Raw genomic sequence first — 25,406 nt, 5'->3', positions numbered from 1 at the left:
GAAGGGATTCCGCCAGCTGACTGCCTTTGGACTCCTCCCTGAGACTTCAGCCTACTGGCCTACCTCATCCAAGTTTGGATATGTCAAACCTCCACAATCATTGTGAGCCAATTTCTTAAGACAAATTTCTCTCTCTGTATACACATATCCTGTTGTCTCTGTTTCTTTGGAGAATCGTAACTAATACAGATGCTTTGGCCAGTTTTTCAGAGACCTTCACTGAGAATCTTCACCATGCCCCATTATGACCCTAAGTACCACCGCAGGGGTCCTATTTCTAGTAGGTTTCTGCTGAGGACCCTTTTGCCACCAAACAGCCCTGTTAGGCAAGGTTCTGTCAGGACTAATGCTGCAATCCTCCAGCTAGGCCAGAGGGGACAGAAACCCTGTCCTTCCACATAGGGATGTGCAGCCCTTCCTCCTCACTCTACCATCCGGACAGTTTCAGTGTCTGGTCATCAGACTTCTTCAGACACTACTTGGGCACAGGTTTTATGCACACAGGCCCTTGGGGACACACTGGCAAGTTCTGTCCCATGTTGGCTCCAAAGCAAGGTGGGGAGGCTCACTTGACCTAAACTTCAGGAATGACTTTAGGACTTCTCAAGGTCACCAGCCAGACAGCATATGGGCAAGGTTTCCCAGGTGGTGTGGTGACGCCCACATTGAAAAGGTGACTGTCTACTGTGAAGGTGATTTCTCTGCATATAACAAAGGAACCAGTTCAGTTTGGCAGTGAAAACGTGAGCTTTGGAGTCAGGCAGAGTTAGCCTGACCTCACCTATCAGTGCGCAATAGGTGAGGCATGAAAAAAACAGAAAACAGCACCTCTGATTAGATGCTAAAACGTTTGCAAGGTTCCCAGGCACCCAGTAGGTACTTCATTCGCGGACAGCCACTGCACTAAAACTAGACCAAGAATAAAAGGAAACGCGTTCCGCTGCATGAGCGGGCGCTGAGCGGGAATGCGGCACCGCGAGCTCACCAGCTCCACCCGCTCCCTAAGCCCGGGAGGAGTACAGCCAGCCGCGGCAGCGAATCACGCGGCGGCGTCTAGATGGGGGCGGGACTTCCTATCTCAGGGGCGCGCGCGTGCGTGAGTGCGAGCCCCGCCCCGGAACTGCGGTCGACGCTGCAGCTGAGGGACTTCGGAGGAGGTGTGCGCGGCGGTTTGCCGGCGTGTGAGGGAGCCGTGACGGCGTCTCCACGCGGTGAGTACCGGAGCCGGAGCGGGGCTGGGGCCGGCCCCCGGGGCTCGCGTGGTGGGCCTGTGCAGGCCATTGGCCTCAGTTCTCGGGTCCAGAGAGGACGGCCGGGGACCCCTGCTGTGGGCGTCCAGGCCCGGTGGCGTCGGCCTCTTAGCGTCGAGCGCCCGTTGGGCCCGAGGCGAGGCGCGGCTCTGGGCCTCTCGCCCCTGGTGCCTCACCACCCGCGCCGCGGTGGAAGCGGGTGGTTTGCCGTCGTGGTGGAGCCGGGGCTGGGGGTGAAGCCTCTCTGCGCGCTGACGTGCAGAGCCGGTGAGGCGCCATGCCCAGCGGGTTCTGAAGTGCGTCACCTTTTCGCGTCGGTGTAACGACCCCCTGGGACAGATCCCTTCATCATCCCCATTTACAGGCGAGGAGACAGGGGTTCACAGGCTCAGACGTCCGCCACGGACCCGGAGCCGGTCCGCATTTGAACAACCACGTTTTACTTTGGGGCTTCCCTCCAGGACCTGTTATTTTCCTTGGTCTTTCTGGAAAGGGAGACCGCGGATGGAGTGCCAAACGTCTCTGTTGAAATGTGTGTTAAATCGCTCAAAACGTAACGAAAAAGCTGGATGGGCCCAGGCCAGAACGGTGAAATAGGCGTTTGCCTTCTTGGGTCAGGGCTTGAGTCCTTGCAGTAAAGCTGGTCCCCTAACCCCCACCCTCAAACCAAAAAGAAAAAAACAACAGCAACAACACCTCTTCGCATTCTTAATTCGGCCTTCAAAATGACTTGGGTATGGCAGGCTTCATGCTCCATGCTTTACATAATTTTATTTTATTTGCATAAAACATTTTGTGCCTTAGATATTATTGGGACCCTCTCCCTTATTTAAAAGATGAGAGCACTGAGGTTCAGGGGGGATTAAACACCACTGTCCAGGGACACCCAAGCAGTAAGTATTGGGTCTGGAATCCCAACCAGATCTAGCTCATGTGTCTCTGCCCTTCCATGCCCTATGTACCCTCTGTTCCAGGCCAAGGGGCCTGCTCTGTTGGTATATTTCTTCTCTTTGATCTTCAGGGTCTCTGTGTCCTCACTTCTTTGCAGGGCGGGATACTCTGTAAGCTGTGTAGAAAATATTTGTTGCCTCAGACTCCTGTGCTCTTCAGTTGCCAACCTAATGGAACGCGTCTCTCCTTTTCTTTTCAGCAACCATGAAGTTGAAGGAGACAAAATCAAAGCCAAAGGCACCAAGCTTTGGCAAATTTCAGACAAAGGGAATCAAAGTTGTGGGGAAATGGAAGCAGGTGGAGATTGACCCAAATATGTTTGCAGATGGACAGATGGATGACTTGGTGTGCTTTGAGGAACTGACAGATTACCAGTTGGTCTCCCCTGCCAAGAATTCCTCCAGCCTCTTCTCAAAGGAGGAGCCCAAGAAGAGAAAGGCACAAAGTGTTTCAGGAAAGGAAGAAGGAGAGTCCAGCTCCTCAAAGAAAAGGATGAAGTTGAAGAAGAATAAAGACATGGAAACTGAAGGAATCAGTGCCCAGGAAGAGTTTGAAGTCAGAGGTGCTGAACCAGAGCCTCAGGGAGATGGCACAGTTTGTCCTGATCCACAGGTAGAGGAGATGGTATCAGAAAGCTCAGCCCAGACTGTTCCAAAAAAGAAAAAAAAGAAAGGGAAAAAAAGATTGGAGCCTTCCCAGGGTACTACTCCAAAAGTGCCCAAGAAAGCAAAGACATGGGTGCCTGAAATGCATGATCAGAAGGCAGATGTAACAGCATGGAAAGATCTATTTGTACCCAAGCCAGTTCTCCGAGCACTCAGCTTTCTAGGCTTCTCTGCACCCACACCAATCCAAGCTCTCACCTTGGCACCCGCCATCCGTGACAAACTGGACATCCTTGGGGCTGCTGAGACAGGTAAGGGCGTCCTTAGCTGGCCAGGGTAAGATAAGATTACTTTTGGGTTGACCTTGTGGCTGCTAACAGGTTGGATGGCTTGGGAAGAGGGGAATTTGGGAACCAAACCACAAATGCATTGTTGAATGAAGGTGTTTAGAAGTCATCCAGCTCTGAGTTGAGATCTGCTACTTTATGATTGGTCCCCTGGACAGGTCGCTTTATCTCACTGACACCTATAGGTGCTGTTATAAAATGAAGATAACACCAGTGCCTGCTACTGTTTTTCCCCATTCTTTATGGGTTAAATGTAAATGCTACAGTAAAGTTTACACAGTACATTGCAAGTGATTTGCAAATGGTAGTTTTTTCCTGTTCTTGAGCCTTCCTAAATGACTCAGAGGGGTAAAGTAGGACTAAGATTAACCCTCTAAAGAGATACATGTTCACTAATTCTCAAGAGTTGTCCAAAGATAAAAGGGCTGCTTTGGGAATTGCTGAGTTTATCATTATTGGAAGGGTTTGAGTGTGTGGGAGATAACCATTAGGTGGATTTTGTAGGAAGATGTTGGCATGAGGTGACCCTTGGGACTAGGCATTATTTAAAGTTCTCTCATTCCCTGGGCCATCTTAAGACTTTGTGAAACAATGCCAGGTTGACTTGACCTCAGTAGTTTAAGTTACTGATTGGAGGGAGGAGCTTGTACTGCCTCGTACTAAAATTCAACTAGACCAGCAGTAACCGATAGAAATATGTATATAATGTGAGCCACGTAGGGATTTTAAATTTTCTAGGAGCCATATTTTAAAAAGGTAAAAAGAATAGGTAAAAGTTAATTTTAACGCTGTATTTAATCAATTTATAAAAATTTCAATATTTAATTAAAATTATTGAGATATTTTACATTCTTATTTTTATACTAAGTTTTCAAAATCTGACATGTATTTTGAATTTGCAGCACATCAATTTAGAGTAACCCCGTTTGAAGTGCTTGATAGCCATCCATACATGGCTAGTGACTTAGATTGTATGAGATAGAAGTAGACGATCTAGACACTATGTACCTTGGGTTTCTGGAAAGGGTGATCAGGAAAATACAGGTGAGATCCTGTAAAAGAATCACGTAGATGGAAGAGTAAGGAAGCTTCAGGGGAGTAGAAGTAATAATAGTAAGTTAGAACATTTTCTTCGCATTTAAAATCTGTCATGCAGGGGCGCCTGGGTGGCTCAGTGGGTTAAGCCGCTGCCTTCGGCTCAGGTCGTGATCTCGGGGTCCTGGGATCGAGTCCTGCGTCGGGCTCTCTGCTCAGCAAGAAGCCTGCTTCCCTCTCTCTCTCTGCCTGCCTCTCTGTCTACTTGTGATCTCTCTCTGTCAAATAAATAAAATCTTTAAAAAAAAAAATCTGTCATGCACTGTATTAAGTACATCATATTGATGAACTCAGCCCTCAAAATCACCCTGAAATAGGTTGCATTATTATTATTATCTTACTCATGAGGAAACACAGCCTCACAGACGACAGTATCCCTAAAACAGCAGCTGAAAAGTGGTAGTGCCTGGGTTCTAGACTAGGTCTGTGTGCTATTCAGCATTCTGCTACATTGCTTTGGTTTGTGCGGAGGCCTGGAAGTGGGTGTCTGGAAACAGAGCCAAGGTTGTATGAGCCACTGTGGCTAGAACCTGACAGTTGGATTCATACCACTGCTCCTTTGAGGCTATCCCAGTGGAATGCTGTGAATCTGCAGGTCCAAGACTCACAAAGACTTTTGGGGCCGTGGACAAAATGCCACCCCCATACAGATAATGAATATTTCCATCAGCCCCCAAAGATGCTTTGGGCCCCTTTTGAAATCTCTCTTGGATCTCGCTCCTTGTTCGTCCCCAAGGCAACCTCTGATATGCTTTCTGTTACTTTGGATTAATTTTCATTTTCCAGCATTTTATATAACGGAATCATACACTAGGTAGGTACTTCTGAGAGAGGTTGGGTGTTTGGCTCTTTCACCCAGCATGCTTTGAGATTCAACCATGTTACTGCAAGTATCAGTAGTTCATTCCTATTTATTGATAGTTAATATTCCAGTGTATGGATACAATACAGTTTGTTTATTCATCTGTTGATGGATATTTTTGTTCTTTATAGTTTTTGGCTATACAAATAAAAGCGTTTATAGGGACACCTGCTGGCTCTGTTCGTTAAGCCTCTAACTCTTGATTTTAGCTCAGGTCATAATCTCCGTGTCCTGAGATTTATCCTCCTGTCAGGCTCTGCACTCAGCATGGAGTCGGCTTAAGATTCTCTCTCCGTTGGGCACCTGGGTGGCTCAGTTGGTTAAGGATCTTGCCTTTGGCTCAAATCATGATCCTGGGGTTCTGGGATCAAGCCCTGCATCGGCTCCCTGCTTAGCAGAGGGCCTGCTTCTCCTGCTCCCTCTGCTGCTCCCCCTGCTTGTTCTCCCTCTCTGTCAAATAAATAAATAGAATATTAAAAACAAAAAAAAAAAGATTCTCTCTCCCTTTCCTTCTCCCTCCCCCGTGCCTGTTCACAGTGTTGCCCAGGAGCTCTTTGTCTCTTCCTCCCTCCCTCTCTCCACCAATCTTTCCCTCCCACCCTCTCTCCCTCCCAAATAAATAAATGGATAAAATTTAAGAACAAAAACTACTGTAAATATTGCTGTGTTAGTCTTTGTATGGGTATGTGCTTCAGTTTCTTTTGGGTAAATACCTGTGGAATAGCTGAGTCTTAAGGTAAAAGTAATTTTTTAGGAGTTTCCTAAAGTGATTATAGCATTTTACATACCCACCCAGTTAGCGTTTGAATGGGTCTCTGTCCCTCCTGATACTTGGTATGTTCCGTCTTCATTTTATTTTATTTATTTGTTTGTTTATTTATTTTTTATTTTTTTATTCATATATTTGACCGAGATCCCAAGTAGGCAGAGAGGCAGGCATGGGGACGGGGGTGGGGGAGGGGAAGCAGGCTCCCTGCTGAGCGGAGAGCCCGATGCTGGGCTGCATCCCAGGACACTGGGATCATGACCTGAGCCGAAGGCAGAGGCTTAACCCACTGAGCCACCCAGGCGCACCTCTTGCACATTTTTTAATTGGGTTGTTGTTTTCCTATTACTGAATTCATTATATATTCTAGGTATACCCCCTTTATCAGATACATGGTTTGTGATTTTTTTCCCTCCCAGTCTGTGGCTTGTCTTTTTATTTTCTTTACAGTCTTTCAGAAGATCAGAAGTTCTTTATTTTGATGAAGTTCAAATTATCACTTTCTTTTGTGCAGGTGTGCTTATCTACAAATCCTTTGCCTAGCCCAAGAGCACAAAGATTTTCTCTATTGTTTTCTTCTAGAAATGTTACTAGTTTTAGGTTGTATGTTTCAGTCTGTGATCTTTATTGGGCTTACTTTTGTTTACAGTGAGAAGTGTGGATCAGAGTTCCTTTTTATTCCCCTGCATACAGACATCCAGCACTGTTTGTTTAAAAAAAAAAAAACAAACTCTCCTTTCCCACTGAATTGCCTTTGCATCTTTTTTGAAAATCAGGGACTATATAGGTGTGGTTCTATTTCTGGAGTCTTTTTTTTTTCCCCCCTCTTTGATCTACTTGTCTTTTTTTTTTTTTTTTTTAAAGATTTTATTTATTTATTTGAGAGAGAGACAGTGAGAGAGAGCATGAGCGAGGAGAAGGTCAGAGAGAGAAGCAGACTCCCCATGGAGCTGGGAGCCCGATGTGGGACTCGATCCCGGGACTCCGGGATCATGACCTGAGCTGAAGGCAGTCGCCCAACCAACTGAGCCACCCAGGCGTCCCTACTTGTCTTTTTTTTTTTTTTTTTTTTTTTTTAAAGATTTTATTTATTTATTTGACAGAGAGAGATCACAAGTAGACAGAGAGGCAGGCAGAAAGAGGGAGGGAAGCAGGCTCCCTGCTGAGCAGAGAGCCCGATGCGGGACTCGATCCCAGGACCCCGAGATCATGACCTGAGCCGAAGGCAGCGGCTTAACACACTGAGCCACCCAGGCGCCCCCTTACTTGTCTTTTTATATCAAAACTTCACTGTCTTGGATATTGCAGCTTTATTTATTTATTTTTTTTAAAGATTTTATTTATTTATTTGACAGAGATCACAAGTAGGAAGAGAGGCAGGCAGAGAGAGAGCGAGAGGAGGAAGCAGACTCCCCGCTGAGCAGAGAGCCCGATGTGGGGCTCGATCCCAGGAACCTGGGATCATGACCTGAGCCGAAGACAGAGGCTTAACCCACTGAGCCACCCAGGCGTCTGATATTGCAGCTTTAAATTAAATTTTCAATCAGGTAGAATAAGTCCTTTTTGTTCTTTGTAAAAGTTATTTTGGGGCGCCTGGGTGGCTCAGTGGGTTAAGCCTCTCCTTTTGGCTCAGGTTATGATCTCGGTGTCCTGGGATTGAGTCCCCCATCGGGCTCTCTGCTCAGCAGGGAGCCTGCTTCCCTTCCTCTCTCTCTGCCTGCCTCTCTGCCTACTTGTGATCTCTGTTAAATAAATAAAATCTTTGGGGAAAAAAAAGTTATTTTGGCTATTTTAGGTCCTTTATGTTTCCATTTGAATTTTAAAATCAACTTGTCAGTTTCTACAAAAAGCCAGATAGTATTTGGATTGAGACTGCCTTGATTATAAAGCAAACTGAGGACAGATGACATCTGGATAATATAGAATCTTCCCATGATTGTAGTATACCTCCATTTTTTTAGGTCTTTAATTTTTTTAGCAGTGTTTTGTAGTTTATACTGTATACACATTTGTTATTAGATTTATCCTTAAATATTTCATATTATTGATGCTACTGTAAATGGCAACTTAAATTTTTCGATTTCAGATAAAATAAATAGAAGTATGAAGACTTGTATATTGATTTTGTGGCCTGCAACTTGGTACCATCAAGTCGGTTTTTTTTGTTTGTTTGTTTTAAGATTTTTATTCATTTATTTTAGAGAGAGAGAGAGAAAGAGTGTGAACAGGGGGAGGGGCAGAGGGAGAGAGAGAATTCCAGGCCCACTCTCCACTGAGCTAGAGCCCAACACAGGTCTTGATCTCACAGCCCTGAAATCATGACCCACACCAAAATCGAGAGTCAGATGTTTAACTGACTGAACCATCCATGTGCCCCCCACCCCCCACACATTCCCATGAAGTAGTTTCTTAAAGATTATATCAGGTTTTATATAGTTATCATCCAGTCTAGATGCTTTTTGTTTATTTTTATCTTATTGGAATAAAACCTCCAATACAACTTTGAATTGAAGTGGTAGAGTGGACTCCATTATTTTGTTCCTGATCTTTGGGGGACAGTACTCCGTTTTTCATCATTAAGTATGATGTTAGGTCTAGGTTTTTCATAGTTGGCCCTTCATCAGATTGAGGAAATTCTCTTCAGTTCCTAGTTTGCTGAACATTTTTATCAGGAATGATGGTTTCTGAAATGCTTTTTATGCATTTATTAAGGTTTTTCATTTAGAGTCTGTTGATAATGGTGAATTACACTGATTCTGAAATACTAAACTAAACTTAATTCCTGGGATAAACCAAATTTGGTTACAGTGCTATTACTCCATTTATATATTGGATTTGATTTATTATAGTTTTGTTGATAATTTTTGAATTTCTGTTCATGGGATAGTGGTTTGTAGCTTTCTAGTAATGTCTTTGGTTTTTGGAATCAGAGTAATGCAGGCCTTGGACTGACTTTGAAGTATTCTCTTCAGTTTTCTGAAAGAGTTTGTATAGAATTGGTATTTTTTTTTCTTCCTTAAATATATGGTAGATTTCATCTGTGCTTGGATACACTTTACTTTGTAGGGTGGGTTTTAACTTACAGATTTAATTGCTTCAATGTATTAAAAGTATTTGTGTCACTTACTTTTTCTTGAGTGATAGGTTTCTTTGCAGTTCCATAAGTTTTTGTTCCATGTGTTTTGAAGCTCTGTTATATTTAGGTATATAAATGTTTAGGACTGTTATATTCTCTAAATGAATTTATTCCTTTCATTATGAAATGGCCTTCTTTATCCCCAAAGTATTCTTTTTTCTAAAATCTTCTCAATCTGATATTAATGTATCTTTTCTAGCTTTTTTTGATTAATATTAGCATGGTATGTTTTGCATACTTACATTTTTTTTAAGATTTTTTTTTTTTAAGAATTTATTTATTCATTTGACAGAGAGAGATCACAAGTAGGCAGAGAGGCAGGCAGAGAGAGAGAGAGAGGAGGAAGCAGGCTCCCTGCCTAGCAGAGAGCCCGATGCGGGACTCGATCCCAGGACCCTGAGATCATGACCCGAGCCGAAGGCAGAGGCTTAACCCACTGAGCCACACAGGCGCCCTTTAAGATTATTTTTAAGTAATTTCCACACCCAGTGTGGGGCTCAAATTTATAACCGCGAGATCAAAAGTCCCATGCTCTATCAACTGAGCCAGCTAGATGCCCCTCATACTTGTACTTTTAACCTATTCATGTCATTGCATTTTAGGTGGGTTTCTTGGCGCTTCTTAGTTGGTGAACCCATCCTTGTGCTGGGAGGGTGGTATACCCCCAGTTTCACAGGGACAGAAGCCCTTGGAACCCTTCCAAACCTTGCCTTAGTGTACCTCTTCATCTGGCTTTTCATCTGTATCCTTTATCATATACTTTATTTTAAACAGACTTGTAAGGGGAAAAAATGGCATTCTTGTAGAGAGCATGTGTTGGGTCTTGGTATTTAATCATTGTGACAGTCTGTCTTTTATTTGTTGAGGTCATATACATTTAATGTGGTTATTGATAATGGTTAAGTTGTAATTTGTTATTTTGCTATTTGCTATACTCTTTCTCCTTTTAACTTCTTTTAGACTGAGTATTTTTTGTGATGGCATTTTATATCCTTTATTGATCTTATTAGCTGTAACTGTTGTGTTCTTTTAGTGGTTGCTTTTGGGTTCATAGTATATATCTTTAATATGATATAATCTATCTTTGAGTAATAATATACTATTTTTATATAGTACAAGAATCTTAAAGACTATATTTCCTTTTCTCCTTTACATTGTGATTTTTGTTTTATACTTTATATGTGTTAGAAATCCAAAATACACATTTGACAAAGTACAGCATCCTCTCTTGATTAAAACTCTTAATAGTTTAGGGATAGAGGGCCCATACCTCAATATCATAAAAGCCATCTATGAAAAACCCATAGCGAATATCATCCTCAATGGGAAAAAACTGAGAGCTTTTCCCCTGGGGTCAGGAACACTGCAGGGATGTCCACTGTCACCACTGCTATTCATCATAGTACCAGAAGTCCTAGGCTCAGCAATCAGACAAAAAGAAAAGACATCCAAATCAGCAAAGAAGAAGTAGTCAAGCTCTCACTCTTGGCAGGTGATACGATACTATATGTGGAAAACCCAAAGACTCTGCCCCAAAAGTGCTAGAACTCATACAGGAATTCAGTAAAGTATCAGGATATAAAATCAGTGCACAGAAAACAGTTGCATTTCTATACACCAACAGCAAGACAGAAGAAAGAGAAATTAAGGAGTCGATCCCATTTACAGTTGTACCCAAAACCATAAGATATCTAGGAATAAATCTAACGAAAGAGGCAAAGAATCTGTACTCAGAAAACTATAGAATACTCATGAAAGAAATGGAGGAAGACACAGAGAAATGGAAAAACATTCCATGCTCATGGACTGGATGAACAAATATTGTGAAAATCTACAACAAATATTGTGAAAATCTAGAGGAATCTACACATTTAATGCTATCCCTATCAAAATACCATCAGCTTCTTTCACAGAAATAGAACAAATAATCCTAAAATTTGTGTGGAACTAGAGAAGACCCTGAATAGCCAGAGGAATGTTGAAAAAGAAAAGCAAAAGCTGGTGGCATCACAGTTTCGGACTGCAAGCTCCATTACAAATCATCAAGACAGTATGACACTGGCACAAAAACAGACACATAGATCAGTGGAACAGAATAGAGAGCCCAGAAATGGACCCTCAATTCTATGGTCAGTTAATCTTTGACAAAGCAGGAAAGAATGTCCAATGGTAAAAAGAGTCTTTTCAACAAATGGTATTGGGAAACTTGGACAGCCACATGCAGAAGAATGAAACTGGACCATTTCCTTATAGCACATACAGAAATAGACTCAAAATGGACAAAAGATCTCAATGTGAGACGGGAATCCATCAAAATCCTTGAGGAGAATACAAGCAGCAACCCCTTCGACTTCAGTAACAGCAACTTCTTCCTAGACACATTGCCAAAGGCAAGGGAAGCAAGGGCAGAATGAACTGTTGGGACTTCATCAAGATAAAAAACTTGCACAGCAAAGGAAACAGAAAACCAAAAGACAACCGACAGAATGGGAGAAGATATTTGCAAGTGACATATCAGATAAAGGGCTAGTATCCAAAATCTGTAAAGAACTTATGATAATCAATACCCAAAAAACAAATAATCCAATCAAGAAATGGGCAGAATGGGACGCCTGGGTGGCTCAGTCATTAAGTATCTGCCTTCAGCTCAGGTCACAATCCCAGGGTCCTGGAATTGAGGCCCTCATCAGGCTCCCTGCTCAGTGGGAGGCCTGCTTCTCCCTCTCCCACTCCCCTGCTTGGGTTCCCCCTCTCACTCACTCTCTCTGTCCAATAAAAAAATCTTTTTTAAAAAAGTGGGCAGAAGACATGAACAGACATTTCTGCAAAGAAGACATCCATATGGCCAACAGACACTTGAAAAAGTACTCAACATCACTCAGCATCAGGGAAATACAAATCAAAACCACAGTGAGATACCACCTCACAGCGGTCAGAATGGCTAAAATCAAGACGTCGGGAAACGACAGATTGGTGGGGATGTGGAGAAAGGGGAACCCTCCTACACTGTTGGTGGGAATGCACACTGGTGCAGCCACTCTGGAAAACAGTGTGGAGGTTCCTCAAAAAGTTGAAAACAGAGCTACCCTATGACCCAGCAATTGCACTACTGGGTATTTACCCCAAAGATAGGTAGTGGTCCAAAGGGGCATCTGCACCCCAGTGTTTATAGCAGCAATGTCCACAATAACCAACCTATGGAAAGAGCCTAGATGTCCATCAGCAGATGAATGGATAAAGAAGATGTGGTATATATATTCAGTGGACTATTACGCAGCCATCAAAAAAACAGGTATCTTGCCATTTGCAATGATGTGGATGGAACTAGAGGGTGTTATGCTAAGCAAAGTAAGTCAATCAGAGAAAGACGGTTACCATATGACCTCACTAATATGTGGAATTTGAGAAGGCAGAGGATCATAGGGGAAGAGAGGAAAAAATGAAGCAAGATGAAACCAGAGAGGGAGACAAACCACGAGAGACTCAGTCTCAGGAAACAAACTGAGGGTTGCTGGAGGGGAGGTGGGCAGGAAGGATAAAGAGGCTGGGTGATGACCATTGGAGAGGGTATGTGCTATGGTGATTGCTATGAATTTTTAAGACTGATGAATCACAGAGCTGTACCCCTGAAACAAATAATACATTGTATGTTAATAATAAATTTTTAAAAATCCAAAATACATTTTTATGTTTAATAATTTTTAGTTTAAACTTAAATAATATATTTAAGAAAAATCTTCATATTTACCCGTGTTACCATGACTGTTTCTGGTAGTCTTTATTTGTGCAGATCCAAAATTTCATTCGGTAGCATCTTTTGCATGGAAGACTCCCTTTAGTACTTCTTGTAGTTCAGGTTTGCTGATGGATAAATTATTCAGCTTTTGGGTACCTAAATGTCTTTATTTTGCATTTGTTTTGAAAGGAATTTTTGCTAAGTAGACAGTTGTAGGTTGTCTCTTTTTTTTTCAGGTCTTCAAATGAAGATGTAATACTGTCTTCTAGCTTTGATGGTTTTTGATAAAAAGTACTGTTTTATCTAAAGTGTTAAGGGTCTGTTTTGCTTTCTTTTTTTCTTACGCTTATTTTTTGTGGGTTTTTTTTTTTTTTTAACTGAGATCTCATTTTCCTTTGAAGATTATTTGTGAGAACTCTTCTTCTTAATAGGTTTTAAAAAAAAAGTTTTTATTTGAAAGAGAGCAAGAGATCAAATTGGGGAAGAAGCAGGGGGAGAGGGAGAGAGAGGATCCCTTGAGCAGACCCTGTGCTGACTTGGGGCTCAATCCCATGAACCTGGCCAAAGCCAAGAGTCAAGATGCTCAACAGACTGAGCCACCCAGGTGCCCTTTGTGAGAATTCTTTGAGGCCTATGATAAAGGTTTCTTCCTCCAGAGATCACTTATTTGCTTTTGTTGAGGATGTGACTTTGGAACTACTATAAATTCGCGACTTGAACTGTTTTGTTTGTTTGTATTAACCGCCCAGAAGATGTGAATTTGGACTTCATATACATTCAAAGATCAGTTTGAAAATGTTCAAGCATAGATAAAATTGTGCTAATTTTAGGTTTCTCAAAAACTAAGAAAATTATCCTCTAACTCCCATCTTCTCCACCTAAGGTCTTAGGAAATTAGAGATTTCCATTCCCTATACCCTAATGTGGTAGTATATGTTACAGCAATGACAAAACACACAAAACTTGTCTATTTCTAGAGTTTCAGTGCTTGGATTTTGTGTAAGGTTCAAATTGGTGACATCAGGCCTCAGTGCTTGTCTGCTAGACTTTTTCTCAAGCTCTTAATTATAGATACCCGCTGTTTGCGGTGCTGTCGGGAAGCCTGTGCTGAGTGTAGGAGCTTTGGGTTGTTTGGGGTAGCACTTGGCTATCAGGGTCCCTTATTCTGGGTAAAGAAAGAAGCCCAAACAAAAAGTATGTGTATTTATTAATTCACACTGTTTTTGTTTTTTTTGTTTTACTTCTAAGGAAGTGGAAAAACTCTTGCCTTTGCCATTCCAATGATCCACGCGGTGCTCCAGTGGCAGATGAAGAAGAAGCCTGCTCCAGCTCCAAGGGACACAGGAGCAGTACCTGGTGAGACTAGAACCAAGGTGACAAGTGAGTCTGGAGTTCCGCCTGATGAGATTGGAGTTGAGGGCGAAGTCCTGCCCAGTGAAGCTGCAGTGAAGGCTACAGCACCACCCAGCAAGGTCAAGTCTGGAGCTGCTGTCTCTGACCAGGTGCTGCCCTTTTGTGATGATGATGCTGGTGAAGGACCTTCTTCTCTGATCAGGGAGAAGGCCATCCCCAAACAGGATGAAGACAAAGAGGAGAAGCTTGATGAAGAGGAGACTGGAAGGTTGAAGCAAGAGTTGGGTGGCAAAATTGCCACCTGTAAAGCACATCCAGAGCGCCCTCTGCTTGGGCTGGTTCTGACTCCCACTAGGGAGCTAGCTGTCCAGGTCAAGCAACACATTGATGCTGTGGCCAAGTTTACAGGTGAGGTTTAATTGCATTTAATAAATACTTCTGAGAGGATCCTAGAACCTGGGGTGGCAAAGGTGACCAAGCTATGGCTCCTGCGCTCTAGGGGAAATCTCTCTCACCTGCCAGAGAATTAAGCTTTACAGAAAATTGTTTGAGTTAACACTTTCTCAGTTCTCCCAAGGATGGCGCATAGCTGATGCCACTTGAGATGCATAGGAAGTTAGTTTATTGGATATGGTGGATGCTTAAGGCAGGGGTTGGCAAAGTACCTCTTTTTGTAAGTAAAGTGCAGCCTCACCCATTTGTTAACATAGTGTCTGTGGCTGCTTTTGCACTACCAAGGTAGAATGAAGTAAAGTTAGTAGTTGTGACAGATTTAGCTCACATGGCCAAAATGCTTACTATTGACCTTTAAGAAAGAGTGTGCCAACCTCTGCCTTGGGGTACTAGAACTTACTCTCTCAGGGAATTCCTTTCGGGAAGGGCTGCACAGTGAGAATTTTATCTTTATAATAAAAGCAACAGTTACTTACCAAGCTCCTGCTGGGTGCTAGGCGCTTTGCTAAGCACTTTGCTGACATGATCCTGTGTTTCTTTCCACATTGGATACCTTGAGAAATCCTCCACCAGAGAACAGAACAGACAGTAGGCATTAGAGGAGGTTCATCATAATTCTCATTGGAGGGGATGGGCAGGGCTTTCTAGGGAGGTGTGTCACAGCTGCAGAGTGAGCTCATTCCCAGCACTGTGGTGCAGTATTGCTTAGTTTTCTTGGAACTTTGGGTAAACATGCCTGGGTTCAAATCCAGATCTTCTGCTGATAAAGGGGAGGGTGTAAGAAGAAATGAGGTTGGGGAAGTAGGCAAGGCCCAGATCAGAGAAGACTTAACATGCCTTCTAGGAGTGGCACGGAGAATCAGGCTAGGCCCGCTTTTTTAGCCTTCCACTCTCCCCCACCCCCATAAAGGGGAGTTGTCCTGGTGATTGATTGCCTTTGCCAATCTGGGGGTGCCTGTCCTAGTCGTGGCAGAAAATACACAGCCAGACTGGATAACAGGGTCTTTTATATTTTGTGTATCATAGGAATTAAAACTGCTATTTTGGTTGGTGGAATGTCTGCGCAGAAACAGCAGAGGATGCTAAACCGCCAGCCAGAGATTGTGGTCGCCACTCCGGGCCGGCTGTGGGAGCTAATTAAAGAAAAGCACCTTCATTTGAGCAACCTTAGGCAGCTCAGGTAAGTGACAGTACCTCGCCTTTCCCTTTCACTCCCTTTTCTGTTGTGGGCCTGAGGTAGCACAGTAGCATACGCACTACCTTCTCCCTGTCGCTAAGTGTCATGGTGTGGTACCAGCTGGACTTTGGCCTCTAGAAAACTGGGTATGAGGGGGTGGAGTCCCTGGTGGTGGTGGTGTGTGTATGTCTGTGTGTGTTGGGGGTGGAGCTGGTAGTTGAGTGTGCTGTGGAAATGACTCCTCAGGTTATGTGGGTCTCTCTGGATCTGCAGGTGCCTGGTTGTCGACGAGGCTGATCGGATGGTTGAGAAAGGCCACTTTGCTGAGCTCTCTCAGCTACTAGAGATGCTCAGGGATTCCCAGTTCAACCCAAAGAGACAGACGCTTATTTTTTCTGCCACACTGACCCTGGTACATCAAGCTCCTGCTCGAATCCTTCATAAGAAGCATACAAAGAAAATTGACAAAACTGCCAAACTTGACCTCCTCGTGCAGAAGATTGGTATGAGGGGCAAGCCCAAAGTCATTGACCTGACCAGAAATGAGGCCACAGTGGAGACACTGACAGAGACCAAGATTCATTGTGAGACGGATGAGAAAGACTTATATCTGTATTACTTCTTGATGCAGTATCCAGGCCGCACCTTAGTGTTTGCCAACAGTATCTCCTGCATCAAACGCCTCTCTGGGCTCCTCAAAGTCCTGGATATCATGCCACTGACCCTACATGCCTGCATGCATCAGAAGCAGAGGCTCAGAAACCTGGAGCAGTTTGCCCGTCTGGAAGAGTAAGTCAGGCCTGTACCCAGAGCCCAGTTTCTAGTCATTAGATCACAGTTGCCAGGATGGGGAGATGATGGGAAGCTGCCTTCGGACACAGAGGCCTTATCAGTAGATGGTAGCCTTTTTTTGCATATCATGAAGCAGGCTTACTCTTATCTGATGCATTTGGTTGCTGATAATCCCCAACAGAAACTTAATGGTGACAGTAATACATGTTGTTGTGGAACATGTAACCATAGAGTAGGTATCATGTTGGCATTTTTGATACGTTATCACATTCATTCAGTTCTTTTTTGAGAAGAAACAGAATAGATTTATTGTTAAGAACACAGACTGGAACCAGACTGCTCGAGATTAAGACCTTGGCTGTGCCACTTCTCCCTGGCCAAATTACTTCAGTGTGTTGCATTTTTCTCATAATTAGTGTAATAGAATGATAGTAGAAGCTAATTGAGAGGGTTAGTTAGGAAGATTAAGGGAATTTGTACATATAAAGCATTTAGAACAAATATTTAGCCCACAGTAGGTACTTGGTAAATGTTTCTTTTTTCTTTTTTTTTTTTTTTTAAAGATTTTATTTATTTACTTGTCAGAGAGAGATCACAAGCAGACAGAGAGGCAGGCAGAGAGAGAGAGGGAAGCAGGCTCTCCGCCGAGCAGAGATCCCGACGCGGGACTCGATCCCAGGACCCCGAGATCATGACCCGAGCCGAAGGCAGCGGCTCAACCCACTGAGCCACCCAGGCGCCCGAAATGTTTCAATACCATGTAGCATATGTTGTCATTATTCTCATTTTATAGATTCATAAGAGTAAGATCTAGAAAAGCTAATCAGCTTGCCCAAGATTTCTGAGCCTGGAAATGACAGAGCGCCCTCGGCCTTAGACCGATCAGACCCAGAGCTCATGCTTTGTCCTACTATGCTGCCACCACGCATCTCCTTTTGGGCGCAGTGATGCTCACCAGTGTGCATATTGTCAGGATAGGGACTGGAAAAGTTGAGGTCAAATCTAGATTGACTTTTGCCCTGTGTTTTGTCAGGTTACAGAGTGATTAATTTCTAGAACAAATGTCTGGTTTACCTCCCTTGGAATATTGCTATGTAGAAGTTAGTAGTTTATATGGTGTCTAAATGGTCGTGTTTGTCTGATTGGATGGGGGACCCCAAATGTGGGGCAACAGTCCCGTAGAAGCCAAGGTGCGGGCACTGGAAGAATTCACCTGAGGCAGAACAAAGGAGATGGAAGTTGATTGAATATACCGCAAGGGAGTGGGCAAGCAGGACAGCAGAGGAGAGGCTTTCTGCAGTGAGGCAGAGGATGGGGCTCGCTCTAAAAGGGGAAGATGAAGTATAGCCATGTACGGAATTCTCCCTTTTTTGGTAACTGCCTAGTTGTAAGTAGCCTATTGGTCAGTTAGGGCCTGTGAGTATTTTGAGGTGGGTCCCCTGATGGGCCTGTCTGTATTCAGCCAGGTGGTAGCTGTGGGCCCTTTCTTTCTACATTCCATTCCTCAAGTCTGTTTGCCTGCACATGGCCTCTACACCTTATTCAATCAGGAGATGGGAAACTATGGCCCACGGGCTAAATCAAGTAGTTTTATTGGAAGACAGCAAGACCCATTTATGTATTGTCTGTGGCTACTTTTGCAGTAGCAGAGTTGAGTAGTTTCAACCGAAACTTAGCACCTGCAAAGCCCAAAATAATTTATGGTCTGGCCCTTTATAGAAAAAGTTACTGCTTTTGACTTACAGCAGTAGTTGAATATTTTACAAACTTGAATTTGCATCATTCTTCAGCCCTACCTCAGAACTACAGGGAGCAGGGATTCTGAAGAGCCCAGAATCTCAGGTTTTTAAGACACAGATCCGGTGCTTTTGACTTCCCTTGAACTATACATACATTAAGAAACTTACTGAGTGTTTACTGGAAACCAGGAACTGTTGTAGGTAATAGAACGGCGAGTAATGCAAAGTCCTTGCTGTTACAGGGTTTACGTTCCAGTGGAGGGAGATCATAAATTGAAAAGCAAGTAATGTAGTTTGTCGAGTGGTGCTGAGTGCTGAGGAGTGAAGTTGTGCAGGGAGTTGTGCAAAAGCGGGGTCAGGGAGGTTTCCCTGAGAGGCAGGGGTTAAAGCAGAGTTGGACAAAGCAAGGAAACATGAATGTCTGAGGAAGACTCAGAGGCCAGAGCATGTTTGACAAATTGGAAAGAAAGCGAGGATGTCTGTGTGACTGGAGGGAAGTGAGTGGGAGGGTGATAGAAAATGAGGTCACTGACGCAGAATATGTATGGCCTCATTTAATTTACTGGAGGTGGTCTTTTATTACTGGCAGAGGGTGGCTTGTTGACTGGCCAGTGAGACCCAGCTTTGGATCCTGGCTCCACAAGTGAATAGACATGTTTGTGCCTTGGGAAGTTAATCTCTCTGAGCCTCACTTGCTTCATCTGGCATACTCAAGAGGTGGTAAGAATCTGATTAATGATAGCTATTAGTTATTATTAATGAGCTTTGTCTCCCTACCACAGTTGTGTCCTCCTGGCAACAGATGTCGCAGCTCGGGGCCTGGATATTCCTAAAGTCCAGCATGTCATCCATTACCAGGTAGGGGCATTAGGGAATTTGTTGCATCGAATGGGGGATTTTTTAAGCAAATGTTTGGGTAGGGAGGAGTGGGAGAGAGAAGAATTATTAGTCCCAAGGCCTCATGCCGCAGAGTACCACTGGCATCTGGTGACTGACTGGCTGCTGCCACATTTGGAACATTCATGAGGTTTAATCTCAGAAAACCTCTTAGCACTTCTGATTATCACTTAGCTCCTCTGTCTTTGATTTGGAAAAACTAATGGATGTCGCAGGTTAGAGTCTTATTTTCTTCCATGGAATGGGCATAGTAGCATGTAAACTGGTTGCCATGGTGTAGAGAAGTAGAAGAGTGTGGTGGTTTGGACCTGCCTGGGCTTAAATCCCAGCTGTGTAACCTTGAGCAAGCTGTTTAGTCTCTTTCTGCCTCAGTGTTTTTGTTAAATGGAAGTTAGCACCGTATCTACTTTGTTAAGTTTTTATTAAGGAAGAGTAAGTTATTTCTGAAGAGTTTAGAAAGAGCCAGGGCATATCCTGAGCACTTACTGAATGTGAGCTGCCGTTGATACTGACATTAATATTAGTGCATGCCCCTGATAAGTTCTAGCGTAGAGTAGTGCTTAGGAGCTTAGGCTTCGGAGCCACCCTCACAGGGTTCAGATGCTTGTGGTCTGCTTCAGAGTTATTTGTTAGCTTTGGGCCCGTTACTTATTATCTCTGGTTTCAGTGTCACTGTAAACTGGGAGTGATGATGCTGCCTAACCCTTGGGGTTACTGTGAGAATTAAATGAGCTCCTGCTGATGAAACCTCTAGCACAGTGTTAAATATTCAGTAAGGTATAGTTATTCTGACGTTATTATTTCATCTTTCTAATCTCTCATGCTTTAAAAAATCTTTCAGGGTGTAAGGGCGCCGCCTGGGCAGCTCAGTCAGTTGGGCGTCCAATTCTTGGTTTTGGCTCAGGTCATGATCTTATGGGTCATGAGATCAAGCCCAGTGTGGGGCCCTGAGCTCAGTGGGGAGTCTGCTTGAGGATTCTCTCCCTCTACCCCACCCCCCAAGCACACTCTCTCTGTCTCTCCAATAAATAAATCTTCAAAAAAATCTTCCAGGGTACCACTTCAGTTAGCAAATCTTTCTTCCTCCTCTTTTTGGGGAAGAGGCTGGGCCAGTCTTTATGGGAGATATCCACATGAACAAAATACAGTCTTAGCCCCTGAGAAATATCAGACCAGCTAAAGGAGATAAGACCACAGCCATCATTTAAGGCAGAAGATACTAGAAAGTTGCAAAATATAATGGGAGGGAGAGAGTAGTAACTTATAGTTTGGGAAGTTGGAAAGGGCTTTCTAAAAGATGCTTTGCATTTAAGGATGGGGAGGATCTGGGCATGTAGAGGTGGAAGGGAAGGAGGAGAGAATGTGGAAGTGGGCAGTTGGCTGCAGTGGGGGATTATGTGGGGAGAAGAAAGTGAAAAATGGCCAATAGACTGCATTTCTAGCACCATTATGAACAGTTAAGTACTCAGAGCTGCATTGGAAGTGGTCGTGTTAACCTGGGCTCAGTGGAAAAGACTGTTCTTGATTAGTGGCATGTGCCATGGGTGCAGGAGCACCCATGCCACAGCCGTGGATAATATATCCAGTATATCTTAGAGTAGAAGCAGTGGAGCCTAGAGGTTAGCGTGGTCTTTTCAGCTGGACTGCTTCAGGGTCAGATCTTGGCTCCACTATTTAGTTCCTCAACCTAGGGGGGATTTGCTTAACATCTCTTGTATGTCAGTTTCCTTGTCCATAATGTGGATAATCATGAAAGCACTTCGTGTTACTATTTGGGAGGAATAAGTGGGATAACACACGCAGAGTGCTTGGAATTGCCTTGCCCATTGTAATCACTCAGTAAATGTTAGTTATAATTACCATGTTCAATCATTCATGTAGAGTTAATGAAGAATCAGTGGAGTTTCTTTAGTTAGAGTGGGAATTACAGTCAGAGCTTTGACTCACGAAGATTGGAGTGGCAGCTTTGGACTGGGTCAAGCAGAATGGGAAAGACAAGAGATGAAATAAGTGATTGTCACTGTTCTGTTGAACAGTGTTCTTCGGACACCTGAAACTAGGGCAGGGGGCACGGGAGGGGAGACGCTGCACAGTGAATGGGCTGAAGAATTAGGACTAAGGGAAAAGGGCTGGATCTGTCCACAGTGTTAGAGAGGTTTCTAGCTGTCCGACTCGGGGAAGCTGGTCCTGAGGGGAAGAATACTGTTGGATGATAACTGTGTGTTGACCTCCTGGTTCCTCTGGCAGGTCCCTCGTACCTCAGAGATCTATGTCCACCGAAGTGGTCGAACGGCTCGTGCCACCAATGAAGGCCTCAGCCTGATGCTGATTGGGCCTGAGGATGTGATCAACTTTAAGAAGATTTACAAAACCCTCAAGAAAGATGAGGACATCCCACTGTTTCCTGTGCAGACAACGTACATGGATGCAGTCAAGGTAAAAGAAAAGTTAAAAATCTGGTACTAATGAGGGAAGGGATCATGCTGTGCCTTCAGACCCTACTGTGAGGCTCTGGCAGTAGGTCCCTTGGAAATTAAGGGTTCTGCCAACAGCTAAATAGGGAGATTTGTTTTAAAAAAAAAAGTGGTTGGAGAGGGAGAAAAAAAGGGGAGGGAGATGGGGGCACTGTAGGTGGTAGAAGGGAGAAAGTTGAGTGGTCAAAAACAGGAGGAATTTCCTTCTTGAGCCTTTCTTCACTGCCTACCCCTGGAGCCTCCACTACCACCATCTCCCTCCACTGGACACAGACTGTTAGTGTAGCTGCCTGGGCATCAGTGGTTGTAGGGAAGTAAGGTCAGCTTGTCTGCTGAGGCAGATACTAAAGCTTTGTCACATCCCTGAAGCAAATGGCAGTAATTCTACCGTTGGGGTTTTGTTTTAACTCAGCAAGCGTTCAGTGGAGTAGCTGCGCCGACCGTGGGCTGCCGCGTGTCAGGCACCAAAGCCGGGTGGGTTTTCCTCCAGAGAAGCCCACTGGCTTGTGAGGGAGGCTGAGCCCATGCTGAATTTCAGGTACAATCAGAGCACCATGGGGACTGGTGGGGATTTTGCTTATATTGGTAGGAGGCGAGGTTTTCTCCAAGCCTCCTGCGTATGGAGAGGTGGAAAGGAGATAGAATTCCAGGAAATGAGGGAGCAAAAGCATGGAACCAGGTCAAGGACTCCTGGCTCCTCTGACTTGAAAGGAGTGTTAGCCATGCGGGAAAATATAAGAGATGAGCTTGGAAGGATGGAGAGGACAGAGAATTCCCGTTAGTAAGGAGTGTTGGGAGGTACTCTTCGCTTGTCATGACTCCTTTCCCCACACTACAGTATCTCCATTTTACCCGTGTTTCTGTTCACTGCGGTCTGACCCCAGCACCCTTGAGCAGGAGAGCTGAAATGTTTTTGGCAAGGACAACATGGAAGGAGAAGGAAGGTGGTTCTGTGAGTTTGTGGTCCCTGTGATCAGTCACAGTGTGGCTCTAACTTGGGGCTGTTGGGGTGTGTCAGGGTCCCAGCTCGGCTATGGTAGCTCTCTGTGGTGTCCAGGGAAAAGAGTTCTCTTCAGACACCTGTAGTTGGGCGTCCAGCCAAGGTGGGCTTCCCACAGGTGGGGCTCTTCAGGCTTGTCATTTGGAAAGCTGGCTCTTGTGATTTCGTTTGTATACGCTCATGTAATGGTTGCTCTCTCTGCTTTTATTCCGAGGCCTGAGCGCTGTCAAATGAACACTCTCTTCCCTTCCCCCAGGAACGAATCCATTTAGCTCGGCAGATTGAGAAGGCCGAGTATCGGAACTTCCAGGCTTGTCTACACAACTCTTGGATTGAACAGGCAGCAGCTGCCCTTGACATCGAGCTGGAAGAAGAGATGTATAAGGGTGAGTGCGCTGGATTCCGGACTTGAAGAATGCATTCAGCATTTTTCATTTGTTTTTTCCTTCAACTTTATCCTATTGGAACTTCGCCACTACCATAGGTCCTGTTAAAATCAGCAAGATGCCTTTTCCTTTGCGACAGGCCTTACTCTCAGATGAGCCTACCATCTTTGACCTTTGTTCTCTCGGTCTTATTTGTGGGGAGCCTTCGCTGCTTCCCTCATGTGGAAAGGTAGTGACATCAGGGGTAGGCTGTGCGGCCAGTGCTGGTCCATCCCCTTAACTGGCTGTGTGACCAGGTCCAGCTCCTTAATCTCACTTTTATACCTAGGCTGTCATATATAAGATGCAGGTCATAATGTTCCTGCCTCATGGGGTTATTGCAAAAGATGGCTTGAATTCATGTATATAAAGTGCCTTAATCGGTACCTGGCAAATGGAAGGATTTGATGCATTTTAAGTTCTTATTTATGATCATTATTGTTTCTACTACACCAGTCATCATCTCCTCTGACTGCCATGGTCTCATGACATGAACAGAGCAGGAATTATCATTCTTTTACATATGGGAACTAGAGGTTCATGGAAGAGAAGCTGTTTGTGCAGGGAAGTAGCTCCATTACCAGGCCTTTCCTGAGGCCCGACTCTGAACCTGGGCAAGAGCCTAGGGATTCAGGGATGAATCTCTGTGGTCCCTGCTTGAGGAAGGCTCTTGAATCTAAACAGTGGTGGAACCAGATCTTGAACTGACACCAGAGTAGATCAGGGTATTCTTTCCATCCCACAGGTGGGCAGCCCACCTGAGGTGTTGGCATCTCAATGCCAAAGCCAACAAATTCAGAAGCTGACAAGCTGTCTGCTCAGTATGAAAGCTGAGAACCAGACCAGTGGGCGTGGTGACAATGAGCTCTTCCCCCTGATAGCTCAAGCTTGGGGCTTGAGCTCCGCTTCCTGAGGACCGGCTGGCTTGGGGCCCTTTGACTGTGCCCACCTCTACATGCAGTCACAGTGCTGGTGGGGAGAGGTAGGAGAGCTGGGCTGCCAGATGGTGTTCACAGTCTCCCGGGGTCTTTGTACCTGTCGAGTCACCATGCCCCAACTAGCAAGTCGCAGTTGGGTGGGTCATGGGAAGAAAACCGATCTACCAGTCAGGAGCCTTGGATTCTAATCTGTTTGACAGCTAGTTAGCTAGCTCTGTGACCGTCAGCACGTGCCCTCGAGTAAAATGGGAGGTCATTCCTGTGTTAGAGGCTGTTTTTTTGAGGAATGAAGGATATAATGGCCCTGAGTATCCCTCCCCAGCTGTGTTAGAAGTTAGCCAATACTAGCTTCTCTAGAGAACTTTAGAACCTTGATTCCTCAAGAGTTCCAGAACATTGTCCATCGCAAGTATCCATCAAGGGAAACAAAAAGTTTCCACAAACTATAGCAAATATGGTCTGTTCTGTATTGTGTCTTAAGGAAGAAAAACTGACCAACAAGAAGAGCGTAGGAGACAAAAGCAGATGAAGGTCCTGAAGAAGGAGCTGCGCCATTTACTCTCCCAGCCCTTGTTCAAAGAGGACCTGAAAACGAAGTATCCAACTCAGTCTGGCAAGCTGCCCACGCTCACGGCTGCCCCAAGAAATGGTGAGTCTGCTTTGAGCTGCCTCGCCAAACAGAAGAAGAAGAAGAAGCCGCCGCCGCCAAAAGAGCAGCAGCAGGAACAGCCTCAGCCAAGTACAAGTGCAGATCAACTAGATTAACTGCCCTCCAGGTCAGTCTGTTAGTGACTGCACATTGTTTCTGTTCTCTGGTTTTGTGGATAATCTTCCCACTTTGCCTTTCACTCCATTGTCAACCCCGGTTACAAAAATCCTCTTCCATACCAGCCCCCGTTGCGAGAGAGACCTCATGCACATTTGTGTTTTGGAGAGAGAATTCTATGCAGCAGCTTGGTATCTTTCTGTATTCCAGTGTGTATAGGCTTCTTGTATGTTCAGCTTGTTTTTGTTAATTAAAAGTAGTCAGAACCAGCGTGTTATCCAGAGCTTTTAGCCGGAATATAGCTGTCCTATCCTCTGGTGGCAGGTTGCACATGGGGTTGCACGTAGGGTACATCTCATCCCATTGGAGAGTGGGGATGGAGCTTTGGGTCTTCACTTGTGTTCTGCTTTTCTCCACGGCACTCCACTCCACTAAAAGCTCTATAGCTCTCTGCCGTTCACATTCTCTTGTGTGAGCCATGCTGTGGGGTGGGCAGGGAAGAGGTTGCCGTCCTTGGTTCAGGAGAACACCGGCTTCCTTACCCTCAGAGCCGTCTGTGGGGAAGCCAGTAGCAGTGTGCAGAGTCCGGCGTTGTGAGGCACTTGGGATCTGGTGCTAGCCGGTTTCTCACTTGTCTCCCTCCC

The 25,406-nt window shown here is 44.6% G+C and overlaps 2 protein-coding genes across 2 annotated transcripts in view; one reads left to right on the top strand and one right to left on the bottom strand.

The window, feature by feature from the left end:
* Nucleotides 1-1,042: 1,042 nt before the first annotated feature.
* Nucleotides 1,043-25,045, top strand: DDX24 (DEAD-box helicase 24). Its single transcript, XM_047735378.1, has 9 exons — nucleotides 1,043-1,211; nucleotides 2,401-3,117; nucleotides 13,997-14,509; nucleotides 15,581-15,734; nucleotides 16,005-16,520; nucleotides 19,045-19,120; nucleotides 21,407-21,595; nucleotides 22,890-23,019; nucleotides 24,478-25,045. The coding sequence occupies exons 1-9, from the start codon at nucleotides 1,058-1,060 to the stop codon at nucleotides 24,759-24,761; spliced, it is 2,733 nt and encodes a 910-aa protein (XP_047591334.1). The 5' UTR covers nucleotides 1,043-1,057; the 3' UTR covers nucleotides 24,762-25,045.
* OTUB2 (OTU deubiquitinase, ubiquitin aldehyde binding 2) overlaps nucleotides 7,093-25,406 on the bottom strand; it is a 39,627-nt gene continuing 21,313 nt past the window's right edge. The window contains exon 7 of the transcript XR_007128469.1: nucleotides 7,093-7,137. The gene's annotated coding sequence lies outside the window, so the exon portion shown is untranslated. The remainder of the gene's footprint in view (nucleotides 7,138-25,406) is intronic.

The sequence above is a fragment of the Lutra lutra genome, chromosome 7 (assembly GCF_902655055.1).
Source record: "Lutra lutra chromosome 7, mLutLut1.2, whole genome shotgun sequence".
Classification (NCBI taxonomy): domain Eukaryota; kingdom Metazoa; phylum Chordata; class Mammalia; order Carnivora; family Mustelidae; genus Lutra; species Lutra lutra.
Note: the sequence above shows the minus strand (reverse complement) of the source record. Positions and strands in the feature narration are given on the sequence as shown.

Bases quoted from the DNA above. Each gene is read 5' to 3' on its own strand.
- DDX24 (XM_047735378.1), top strand. From the start codon at position 1,058: ATGGGGGCGGGACTTCCTATCTCAGGGGCGCGCGCGTGCGTGAGTGCG. The intron at 1,212-2,400 runs GTGAGTACCGGA...TTTTCTTTTCAG, and splicing joins CGTGACGGCGTCTCCACGCG to CAACCATGAAGTTGAAGGAG. The intron at 19,121-21,406 runs GTAGGGGCATTA...TTCCTCTGGCAG, and splicing joins AGCATGTCATCCATTACCAG to GTCCCTCGTACCTCAGAGAT.